General features: G+C 47.4%; 1 protein-coding gene across 1 annotated transcript in view; it reads left to right on the top strand.

The window, feature by feature from the left end:
• The window catches only part of Pde8a (phosphodiesterase 8A), a 138,353-nt gene that overhangs the window by 116,308 nt on the left and 9,355 nt on the right, over nucleotides 1-12,690 (top strand). Inside the window, exons 13-18 of the mRNA XM_028873782.2 lie at nucleotides 1,192-1,262; nucleotides 1,514-1,675; nucleotides 4,485-4,533; nucleotides 4,750-4,885; nucleotides 6,489-6,687; nucleotides 10,866-11,083. Coding sequence (XP_028729615.1) covers nucleotides 1,192-1,262; nucleotides 1,514-1,675; nucleotides 4,485-4,533; nucleotides 4,750-4,885; nucleotides 6,489-6,687; nucleotides 10,866-11,083 — 835 coding nt within the window. The remainder of the gene's footprint in view (nucleotides 1-1,191; nucleotides 1,263-1,513; nucleotides 1,676-4,484; nucleotides 4,534-4,749; nucleotides 4,886-6,488; nucleotides 6,688-10,865; nucleotides 11,084-12,690) is intronic.

Here is a 12,690-nt window from a genome sequence, read left to right as displayed (position 1 = left end):
TTATGCTTTTTATTTTCTCAAATTATTTTTAAAATAAAAATTTCTTTTAGTTGACAAATTTTAGAATTGTGTGTATGTGTCTTAGACAACATGCTATTTTAGAATATGTATACATTGTGAAATGACCAAATTGAGCTAATTAGCAAATGTTTTACTTCACATCCTTAAAAATCTACCTTAGAAATTTTCAAGAGTACAGTACATGCTGCCCAGCTGCCCTCTATTCTGATTTTGATAAGCATTTTCATTCTGTTCCTAAATAAGAGCAAATCCTTTTCTAACTGTGATGAGATGGTGGGGATTTTGTTTAGTGACTTTATTGTATAAAGTGTAAAGTTGGCAGCCATGTGCTAATCACTAAAATTAGATTTGAGTTTCGTTGGTCCCCTGAACTGAGGACGTTTGAGGCTTCCTGGCCTGGTTAACCCTAGACAGTATCTCTCCTCAGGCCTTAGTTCCTTAGCTAGTGAGTTGAGACTGAGGCATCATCTTGCTGGACAATCTCTCATCCTTTCTGGCCTTTGGTAATCCTAACAGTGGGTGTTCACAGAGACACAGGACTCGGGACACACTCTTTCCTGCCTGTGCATTGTCCAGACTTCCCTCATCCCGGAAGAGCCATGTCTGGACACAAACAACAAAAACCTAGTTGTAAGGTTGTTAGCCCAGATTAAACACACCAGAGGACAGCACTAGAGAGAACCTTGGAGATCTGAACCAGAAATTGATTTAATTAATTTAAATGCTAAGTGGTAAAGCTCCAGCCATTGCTCCCACCTAATATGGAACATTGGGGGTATGGAGCTGTCTTCCAGAACATCCCAGCCCTTGGAGAGCAGCAAGAGGTGTAACTAAAGCCTTATTGTTGTAGACACGAGAAAAGGTTGTTTGGCTGGGACTTGCTAAATTGTTCCCTCTGTCTTCTCTGTGACCTATGACATCAGACGTTCAGGCCATGGGGTCGTGTGTACATCCTAGCACCTAGAACGGAAGGAAGCGGAGCTGGTAATGCAGAGCCCAGGTTTGTCTTGTGAGGAAAGGAGGAAAGCTCAGTCAGTGTGCAGTTACACCAGAGCCTTTTGTGTGCCGCCGCCGACACTCTGATGCCCAGGAAGGGAGCGCACAGAGCCCTCGGTGTCTAGACAGATGTCCAAGGTCGGCACACCTGATTGCTCACCCTTTTCTCCACAGTTAGCAATCAGAGAAGACACTCCTCTCTGGCCCGGATACACTCTATGATGATCGAAGCACCCATCACCAAGGTTGGTCTCCACTGAGTGTGCAAGTCCCTGATGCTCCCAGTGAATTGCTTCCCTGGCCAAGAGCGGGGACCTGCGGGAAAGAAGGGTGCTCCTCAGCTGTGTGATGTTGTCTCCTCTGAAGAAGGATGGGCTAGAGACACTGTAACTCACACTGACACAGTGGCACATTGGCGACTGTTAGCAGCTTGACTCTCGACTGCCCCCTGGTGTCTGGAGGGTTACAGACTCACGTCTTTCTTCCCATGCTGTAGATAATCAACATTATCAACACTGCCCAGGAAAACAGCCCCATGCCTGTGACAGAAGCCTTGAACCGTGTGCTGGAGATTCTGAGAACCACTGAGTTATATTCACCACAGTTTAATGCTGAGGATGACCCTCACGCCGCCGACCTCGTTGGGGGCTTAATATCTGTGAGTTGATTTGCCCAGGCCCCTGCTGTCTGTTCCTGTTTGCTTTCTCGGAGCTTATCTGGACGGGCTCTGAAGTCAAGCAGGACATCTGTGTAGGGCACAGTAGAGGCCATGACTCCTTCCTGGTTTCTCTTCAGCTATGCTTGGACTAAGAGGTGCCTGCTGCTTACCTCCCAGGGAATCCTCAGCTTGGAGCAGAAGAGGGGTGATATTGATCTGTTTTCCAGCGTCACTTAGGGTTTTACAAGTCGTTTATTTAAAGAAGACATTTTCAGTTGTATTAAAGGGTTTTTTGGTTTGTTTGTTTATTATAGTTTTGTTGTTTTGTTTTAATTTGAGGCAAAGTCTCACAATATAGTCCTTGCTGGCCTGGAATTTGCTAGGTAGACCAGGCTGTCCTTGAACTCATGGAAAGCTGCCTGTTTCCGCTTCTCGAGTGTTGAGATTAAGGGTATTGTTGGACTTTCTTTTGGGACCACCAGCCCCCAAATAATGACATGGAGACTTATTAGTAATTATGAAAGCTTGGCCTTAGCTTAAGCTTGTTCTCAGCCAGCCCTTATAACTTAACCCATTTCTATTAATCTGTTTTCTGCCACATGGCTGTTTCCTATCCTCCATTTGTACCTCCGACTCCCTCCGTGTTTCCCTGGCTTATCCAGCACGCCTAGATTCATCCTGAGTTCTCTCTCTCCCAGGAAGTCCTGCCTATTCTCTCCTGCCTAGCTATTGGCCATTCAGCTCTTTTTTTTTTTTTTTTTTGGTTTTTTTTTCGAGACAGGGTTTCTCTGTGTAGCTTTGCGCCTTTCCTGGAGCTCACTTGGTAGCCCAGGCTGGCCTCGAACTCACAGAGATCCGCCTGGCTCTGCCTCCCGAGTGCTGGGATTAAAGGCGTGTGCCACCACGCCCGGCTTCATTCAGCTCTTTATTAAACCAATCAGAAGACACACCTTGGCAAAGACACATCTTCACAGTGTACAAAAAGATTGTCCCACAACAACACCCAGCTTATCTTAAAGATTTTAAAAGCTGAGAAAAAGAACAGCCATTCAAGATTCATAGTCGTGGTAGGAGTGTCACTTGGCGGTAGAATGCTTGAGTTGCATCCCCAGCACCAAAAAGAAAACAACAAAACAGACAGAACCTCACACCTTAAACCGAAAGCTATATGACAAATTGCAAAACAAAACTCTCTCCTGCTTATATGTTTAAAAAGTGCCAGGGTGCAGGGCACAGTTTCACCTCCAAAGCATCCCACCAGCCTTTGGATAACTTTGTAGGAAGGCCTTAGGGGTGTGTCTCAGACTCTTGAGGAGCCCTGGACACCAGCTGCAGCCCAATCGGAGCAGAGCTTCCACAAGGAAGACAAACTACACTATACCGGTGTTCTGCCAGCTGTCTTTGTTAGAAACAAAATTTACTCCCTCCCAGTTCCCACTATCTGAAGTCACTAGATTTCAAAAAAGTAAGTTTGGACAGTAAATTCTAGAAGGTGGGGTGATTCCCAGTGGTAACCTCTAACTGTGGTCTGTAGGTCAGGTGAGCATGTGGAGGGTGGGGTGGGAGTGGATACAGAGATTGTGGTGTTGGAGCACAGAGGATGCTGAATGATTGGCTGGTGCTCAGCGAACAAGGGGAGGGAACCACCTAGAAGGTGCCAAAGGCCAGGGTGGTAGTGGCACAGGCCTTTGATCCCAGCAGAGGCAGAGGTGGAACTCTGTGGGTTTGAGGCCACCCTGGTCTACAGAGCGAGTTCTAGGACAGCCAGGACTGTTACACAGAGAGACTCTATCTCTAAATGTTCCCCAACCCACCCCCCAAAAAAAGGTCAGAAAGAAACGTTCTAGAGATGCAGAGTTTGGAGAGGGGAAGGAGACTGTCTCTAGAGATGCAGAGTTTGGAGACACTGTCTCTAGAGATGCAGAGTTTGGAGAGGGGAAGGAGACTGTCTCTAGAGATGCAGTTTGGAGACACTGTCTCTAGAGACACAGAGTTTGGAGAGGGGAAGGAGACTGTCTCTAGAGATGCAGAGTTTGGAGAGGGCAGAAGGAGACACTGTCTCTAGAGATGCAGAGTTTGGAGACACTGTCTCTAGAGATGCAGAGTTTGGAGAGGGGGAGGAGACTGTCTCTAGAGATGCAGAGTTTGGAGAGGGGGAGGAGACACTGTCTCTAGAGATGCAGAGTTTGGAGACACTGTCTCTAGAGATGCAGAGTTTGGAGAGGGGGAGGAGACTGTCTCTAGAGATGCAGAGTTTGGAGAGGGGGAGGAGACTGTCTCTAGAGATGCAGAGTTTGGAGAGGGGGAGGAGACTGTCTCTAGAGATGCAGAGTTTGGAGAGGGGGAGGAGACTGTCTCTAGAGATGCAGAGTTTGGAGACACTGTCTCTAGAGATGCAGAGTTTGGAGAGGGCAGAAGGAGACTGTCTCTAGAGATGCAGAGTTTGGAGAGGGCGGAAGGAGACTGTCTCTAGAGATGCAGAGTTTGGAGAGGGGAAGGAGACTGTCACTAGAGACGCAGAGTTTGGAGAGGGTGGAAGGAGACTGTCTCTAGAGCATTAGCTGGTCTTGGAATGGGGCAGGCAAGCCGGTCACCTCATTGGTATCAACCCTGCCTGAGCCTAGGTTCCAGGAGAAGAGCCCAGCACCCAGGAAGTGATTGAATTTGGGGCTGGCCACAGTGTTTAGCCTGCTGGAGTGGGCAGCTTTGTAGTGGGCTGGATTATCCCGTGGGGCTGACCACCTAGCTTTTCTAAGGTGGAAAGAAGAGCTATAACCATTCTTTCTCTTGTTTCCTTGATTTTCACCAGGATGGCTTACGAAGGTTTTCAGGAAATGAGTATGTTCTTGCAACCAAAAGTAAGTTCTCTGTTTTTAACCTCTTAGGTCACTGTAACACTGCAATCCAGGTTAAATGATGGGACCGGTTGTTCTCATCAGTAAGTTCTGGGTGTGTCCTAAAGCCTCAGCAGCAACGCCGCCATTTCCACATTTCCAATGTAGCACTGTCCTCACCCTGAGCATCAGATGCCATGAACCTACTAATGTTGTTTTCCAAATTATATCGCCTTGCAGACCTTCAGCCATCTTCCAGCAGTATTCCCAGCCCCATCTCCCTAAATGACATCCCACCACGGATTGCCATGGCCATAGAAAATGAAGAACAGTGGGACTTTGACATCTTTGAGCTGGAAGCGGCTACTCAAAAAAGGTGTGTTGAGCAGGTTTCCCAGGGCCTGGACAGGGAGGCCCCGGAGCAGCGCTGGTGTGTGCGGAGCTGTTCCTCGGGTGAGGACGGAGGCTGAGGAAGTAGTGGGACTTCAGGTTGCCCCGAGTCCTTGGGCCACAGGCAGTTTGCCCAGCTGTGATTGTTAGTTTTGTGCAGCCTGTTTACTGTGCGAGGAAAGCCACGAGGTATGACAGAACCCACTCTGGGCAGAAAGAGTTAGGAGAAGGAACAGAGGGGAGTGTGCTTCGGCCTATGGAAGGTTGTGCATGGAGAGGAGGAGGAAGTGGGCGGGGCCTGTGACCCTGTGGCCTGCTTTTTATGGATTCTCCCACACATGCACGCATGGGCTCACATAGCTGTGCCACACATGCACATAGATCACGTGATCATGCTGCACACAAATTACATGATCATGCAGTGCATACGTAAGGGATGACTAAGCCTCTTACCTGGCTACTGGACAGCGCATGTGCAGTCATGTAACAGCAGTGATGGCTTCCTCGGGTAGCACTTTTTCCTGTGACATAGGTTCCTAATTTCTCCAGTGTGTGGTATTACATTAGGTTCCTAATTTCTCCAGTGTGTGGTACTGTATGAGGTAGCAATAAAGAGTCCCCTGCTCCAGAGCCTAGAGCAAATATTTTTAGTTACACATTGATGAAACTAACGAACTCAGCTCCTGACTGCCATGCTGGTGGCCCACACATGGACACCCCACCCTAGTTACATTCATGGCTTTTGGTTGCAGAGTAGGAGCCGGGGTTTTACCGAGTAAAAGCTGTCAACCACAGGGGTCTTGGCACACAGGACTGGACATCCACAGCCAGTGCCAGCCAGGGTGTGGTCTGGTTTGGGCAGAGATGGATCTGCTGAGCTGTGGGATGACTGACAGGTCTCATCCCACTGGGTGATCTGCCTATACGGAGACTCCCACTTTACACAGCCAGGCGGAGTGGACAGGCGGATCCCCATGACAAGTGAGCCTCGGAGCTCCTAGTTTACACACCAGAACCATCATGACTATGAAAACTGTATTAAGGATGGCCAGGTTGAGTCTTGTAATGACCTCTGAGATGGCTTCTGTGGGACAGATTTCTTAACCTTCCAAGCCAAGCCAGTTAAGTCAAAGTGCCATCTAAGGAAGGGCCTTACTTTCGGGTAGCTGGTCAACCTCTCAGGGTAAACTCCGTTAGACTCTAGCACCTCCCTCCAGATTGTTGAGGCCATCAGTCACCTGACCTTGTCTGGGTCCAGTTTATAGGTCCAGTGGTTATCTTTCTCTAGACAGGACATGAGTAGTAACATGTGAGAATAGGATTACAGGCAGCAGGTTGAGTCTGGGAAAGAGAAGGTTCTGAGGATTCCACTGATGCAAGCACGGTGGAAAACTTCACCCCAGCAAGTGAGGATGCCCGCAGAAACTGTCACGCTGCCCCCTCCCACATGGAACGTGCCGTGCAGTGCCGACTGGCTGTCCCGAGTGCTCTGCAGTTGGCTGGGATTTGCGTGTTGGTCCTGAGTCTCTCCCATGCTCAGGCCACTGCTGCTTTGCTCTGTTTTATACTGTGGATATTTTTCTTTGTAGGCCTTTGATTTATCTAGGTCTCAAAACATTTGCTCGTTTTGGAATCTGTGAATTCTTACAATGCTCCGAGGCAACGCTGAGATCGTGGTTTCAAATTATTGAAGCCAATTATCATTCTTCTAACCCCTACCACAATTCCACACATTCTGCGGATGTGCTCCATGCCACTGCCTACTTCCTTTCCAGAAACAAAATAAAGGTAAGCTAACGTTCGTGTTCCGCCTTTACCAGCAGCGTAGGGAGAGTCCAGCGCGCCTGCTCCTGTTGTTCTCACCCTGTGGTAACAGAAACGCTGGGTCCTCACCTGTGTCAGTGAGCCTCCTTAGGATGTTCGCCTGTGCCGTGAGCCCGGGCCCACTCCCGTCCATTCCTCAGCTCTCCCGTCTGACCATCGGACCCAGATAGATTCTGCTCCTTCTCATTTTCCCACCCAGTGAGGGAGGCCCCGCTCACTCCCAATGTTCCCATCTCGTTCTTTCCAAGGCAGCACGTCTGACTGTGACCACCATGAGCAGCTCCCTTCTCCCTCAGAAGCACACCCCTGTGATGAATTCGCCCTTCATTACCTCCCCTCCCCACCCCCACCCCACCCCCTGTGCCTCACGTACAGGCCAACTGTTCAGCAACCCTGGGCTGCGTGCTGTGAGTGAGAGAGCTAACCTCTAACCCCATTCTTATATTCGAGAGCTCGAGACCAAGTCCACAGGTGGGGTAAGAATCCAGAGAACGGACTGTTTCCTCAGAGAGACAGGTGGCCAGGGAGAGTCTGGACTAAAGTGACTTAGCCTCTAAAGAGCAATCTCTGCTTGGGTCTGTTGCTTTTAAACAAATATATTCAGAACTAGCCGAGAACAATGTATATGGTTCTAAGACAGAGTCTTGTGTAGCTGAGGCTGGCCTGAATTCTTTGTGTTGTCTTGAATACCTTACCCTCCTGCCTCTAGCTTCCAAATGCTGGGGTTGCTGGTACACACAAAGCCAGACCTTGCTTATAATGATAGTCAAAGTATTTATTAAATTCACACCATAGAGTGTCCCTAGCTAAAGTGAAAAATTACAGAATTTTAAATGAAATTAATTTATAAGACAAGTTTATTAGATACATACCTTATTTTCACATGTTTGTAGAATACTTCCAAATATGATCCCCCCAACCCCCAGATGAGGACTGAACCCAGGGCCTTGCACTTGCTAGGCAATCGCTTTACCACTGAGCTAAATCCCCAGCCCATGATCTTCTTTTTTAAAGTGTGCATGCACATGCACACCTGAGAACATGCATGCCCACCATAGCATATACATGCACACCTGAGAACATGCATGCCCACCATAGCATGCACATGCACACCTGAGAACATGCATGCCCACCATAACATGCACATGCACACCTGAGAACATGCATGCCCACCATAACATGCACATGCACACCTGAGAACATGCATGCCCACCATAGCATGCACATGGAAGTGAGAGGACACGTTGTGAAAGTTCACTCTCCCCACCACTGGGTCTCTGGGATCAGCTCAGGTTGTCGGACCTGATGGCAAGCTCTTTTAAGTACTGAGCTGTCTTGCCTGCCCTTCAATATCTTTTTTTAAAATGCATTTTATTTATTTTATGAATGCTCTGTCTACATGTATGCCTGCATGCCAGAAGAGGGCATCAGCTCTCATTATAGATGGTTGTGGGCTACCGTGTAGTGCTGGGAATTGAACTCAGTCAGTGCTCTTAACTGCTGAGCCGTCTCTCCAGCCCCGCCCTGCATATCTTACACTAGGCACACTGTTTTGAAGCTAGGTTTACAGCTCTGGATGCTGAGTCACAACAGAGCTAGATTAACAGTTAGTGGTTGTCAATCATTCCATATGCAAAACAGCTGAGAAAACTCAGATCCACAGAGAAATAAAACCAAAACGACAGATGCTTTGAAAATTTTTCCTTTTCTTAATTATTTATTTTTATTTTATGTGCATTGGTGTTTTGCCTGCATGTCTGTCTGTCTGTGTGAGAAGTCAGATCTTGGAGTTAAGACAGTTGTGAGCTGCCATGAGGGTGTTGGGAATTGAACCCGGATCCTCTGGAAGAGCAGTCAGTGTTCTCAACCTCTGAGGCATCTCTCCAGCCCAATTTTATATTTATTTATTTATTTTATACACACACACACACACACACACACACATACACACACACACACATATATATATATATATATTTTTTAAAGACACATTCTCATTACGTAGATCAGGCTGGTCTGGAACTCAGATTAACCTGCCTCTGCCTCTCAAATGACCACCATGCCCGGCTCCAGCTTTTTTTTTTTTTTTTTTTTTTTTTGAGATTACAATTACAACATTTCTCCCTTCTCTTATACTCCTCCTTGCTCTCCTTGAAATTCATAGCCTCTTTTCCCATCAGTTTTATGCATGTATATGTGTTTGTATAAACATATATATTTCTAAATATAACCTGTTGAGTCCATATACAAGTTACTTGTATATATGTTTTCAGCGCTGGCCATTGGGCATTGAACAACTGATAAGTGTGCTCTTCCCTGGGGCAGACCATTTCTCTCATTCCCAGCTTTCCTCTGTTGCTTTAGTTCTCCCCCCCCCCCAGAGTGAGTTAAATTTAATCACGACCATATATATTGCTTTACAGTTTTAAAAACATTTTGTACATTGCCAACATTTATATGCTCCTTTGTCTAAAAATCTGTCTTCGAAGATACATTTGCTATTATCCAGGGTAATTCCTATATCTGTAATTTCTCTTTTTTTAATTAAGGAATTTTTATTCATTTTACATAACCAACCACAGGTCCCTTCTCTCTCCTCCCCCTCGCCCTTAGTTCTTCATGTAGGGTTGAGACATCATGAGCTTTTCCCCGTTCAGTTTATTCCGTTCATTGGTCATCTTGTTCAGCTCACATTTGGACAATCATGCTTGAGTAAATTTTGAAGTAAAATGAAAAACCTGTCTATCAAAACCTATAGAATGATTTGGGCTAGGGAGATAGCCTAGCCAGGAAAGCACGTGGCACCCACATGAAAAGCTGGGCGTGGCGGTGTGGTCTGCACTGGGAGGCAGGTACAGGCAGATTCCTGGGGCTCACTAAGTGCCAGCCAGCCTAGCCACCTAGCCCCAGGTCCTGAAAAAACAGGTAAATAGCTCCCCCCATCCCTCGAACCCAGGGCCTTGTGCTTGCTAGGCAAGCACTCTACCACCACCCCCTTTTTTTTAAACATTTGTTTATTTTATGTGCAATGGTGTTTTTCCCGCATGCATGTCTGTGTGAGGGTGTCAGATCCCCTGGAACTGGAGCTTCAGACAGTTGTGAGCTGCCATGTGGGTGCTGGGAACTGAACCCCGGTCCTCTGGAAGAACAGTAAGTGTTCCTAACCACTGAGCCATCTCTCCAGCTCTGGTAAATAACCTCTGGCCTTCACATGCATGTGCACATTCATGTGTTCATTCTCAGTCACATGTATGTGCATCTATGCAAGTGTGTGTCACACACACACACACACACACACACACACACACACACACACTACAGCTAAGCATGGTGGTATATTCCTGTAATCCCAGTAGTTGAGAAGAACCACCAGATGTTCAAGGCTAGCCTTGGCTACATTGTGAGGGAGTGGGGAGCCAATAATATTCCACGACGGCTTTTGGAATTAAGACAATCTAGTATCAAAACTGGGAAATAAGGAAAACAAAAATACATAAATTTGAAAAATAAATGCTAGAAAAAAGTACCTCACACATCTATATTAACTCAAAAATGTAAAAGCTGATGGTTTCCTTTTTTTTTTTAATGATCTAAATTGATAAAAGTAAAAGAAAACTAGTTGGGCTAGCGATACATACTTGTAATCCCAGCCTCAGGAAGCTGAGGTTAGACCAAGGGTTCAAGGGTAGCCTTAGTTACATGGAGAGACACTGTCTCTAAATTAATAAATAAAATTATTTTGAACTACATAAACTTTTTAGAGCCCTGGAAGAGGTGGAGATATTCCAGATCATTTTACCAAATTCACAAGACCCTTTGTCAGTTAAAAAAGATAGCACCAAAAAGGAGTGGAAAAGTAGGCTAGCTCCCAGTTAATACAAGTAGCATTCATTTGTAAAGTTATTTTTTATTTTGATTTACATAATATTGCTAGGTCAAAAATCCCAGGCTCTGGGCTTGTATTGCAGTGGTCTGAAGAGAGACTGGCAGCGTGCCCTTGCCGTGCGTGGGCCTGCAGATCACGTGTGTGTGTGCGTGCGTGCGTGTGTGCATGCGTGCGTGCGTGCGTGCGTGCGTGCCTGCGCGCGCAGAGAAGCCTCTGTTGAAGGCCCCCTGGTTTGCAAAGGCGTTCTTGTTTTCAGGAAACTTTAGATCGTATGGATGAGGTTGCCGCCCTCATCGCCGCCGCCATTCACGACGTGGACCACCCTGGGAGGACCAACTCGTTCCTCTGCAACTCGGGGAATGAGCTGGCCGTGCTCTACAACGACACAGCGGTGCTGGAGAGCCACCACGCCGCGCTGGCCTTCCAGCTGACCCTGGAAAATGACAAGTGCAACATCTTCAAAAACATGGAGAGGTGAGGACGGACAGTGCGGAGATGTGGGTCACGAGACTGCAGGGGGAGCCGCCGCCCGCAGCATCCATGCTGAAACAAGTGTAGTTTGAGGCAGGCAGGGTCTTGCTGCCTGGCACACTCCTCTTCGCCTTCTGTGCACAGCACACTTTTGGTGGGTGTCCCCCAAGGAGCGCTTTCCCTGGTCCTCATGCCAAGTGAAAGTCGTGATTGCTCAGTCACTAGTTCGTGAGCACGTGTCCCGTTTCCTTTGTAGAACCAGATGGGAAGCAGTGGCGTGTCTCGGCGGTGCGCACCAGCCTAGCATGTACAAGGCTTTGGGCTCTGTTTCCAGCCAACCAAAACCAGGTGTTTAACGTCCAGTTAGACGTTTGGAGATGGGGTCTCACTACGTGGGCTGGGGTAGCCTTGAACTTGAAGTCCTCCTGCCTCAGTCCTACCAGTGCTAGGATTGGAGGCTGCCTGGGCCACCTCCTCCGGCTCAGGTTAGACCCCACACTGCAGTGTAACGGGTTTGTTTTCATCAGTTCACTCTTTGTGTCTAGGCCGGTGCCCAATACACAGGAGAGCTCAACTGAAGAGGAAAAATTGTCATGAGAAAGATTTTCATTTGGATTTTTAAGGAAAATTTTATATAGGGTTTTTTAAAAGAGTATCCTAAGCTGGGCAGTGGTGGTGCACGCCTTTAATCCCAGCACTTGGGAGGCAGAGGCAGGCAGATCTCTGTGAGTTTGAGGCTAGCCTGGTCTACAGAGCGAGATCCAGGACAGGCACCAAAACTACACAGAGAAAAAACCCTGTCTCGAAAAACCAAAAAAAAAAAAAAAAAAAAAAAAAAGTATCCTGATTTCTCAAAACTCCATTGTACCATGTCTTAGAATTTCAGAGGTGGGCTTAATATAAGTTTTACTCACATATACTTGTAAGTACATAATTTACAGAGAATACATAAGACCTAGGGTTTCTAGTGCTGTGATGAAAAACCCGAGACCAAAAGCAGCTTGAGGAGGAGAAGGTTTATTTCCTCTTACACTTGGATAACAGTCCATCACTGTGGGGAGTCAGAGCCGGAGCCTGGAGGGAGGAGCTGAAGCGGACGCCAGGGAGGAGCCGTGCTCATGGCTTGCAAATTTGGGTTAGAAGAAGGGCTGTCCGTTCTCTGGGCCTCCAGGTACCAAGCAAGGCACATTGTTAGTGAATGTGGAGATTGTGGGCACCAAGAGAAGAGTCTTGCTTGGCGTAGCGGCACAGGTCTGTAATCCCAGCCTTAAAAGGCTGATACAAGAAAGTCATGGGTTTGAGGCCATCCTGGACTACACAGTGAGACTGTCTCTGGAGAGGAGGAGGGAGAGGTCTTTGTTCGTCCCTGCTAGAACCCATCTCAGCCTGAGAACTACGTGCAGGGTACTACAGTTATGGATATGACACACAGCTATAGCATCCTGCCCGTCAGCTGATTTCTAACTTCTGTTTGGTGATGGAGCCAAGTGTATGTCCCAGTGGTGTGGGACTGATAGCTGCAGTGGACGTACATCCTGGGAAAGAGATGGTTGTACACACAGAGCGTAGGCCACTAGCCTGAATCAGTAACCTGCAGCGGTCTCTGTCTG

The sequence above is a fragment of the Peromyscus leucopus genome, chromosome 1 (assembly GCF_004664715.2).
Source record: "Peromyscus leucopus breed LL Stock chromosome 1, UCI_PerLeu_2.1, whole genome shotgun sequence".
Classification (NCBI taxonomy): Eukaryota; Metazoa; Chordata; class Mammalia; order Rodentia; family Cricetidae; genus Peromyscus; species Peromyscus leucopus.
This window is presented reverse-complemented; position numbering and strand designations above follow the sequence as displayed.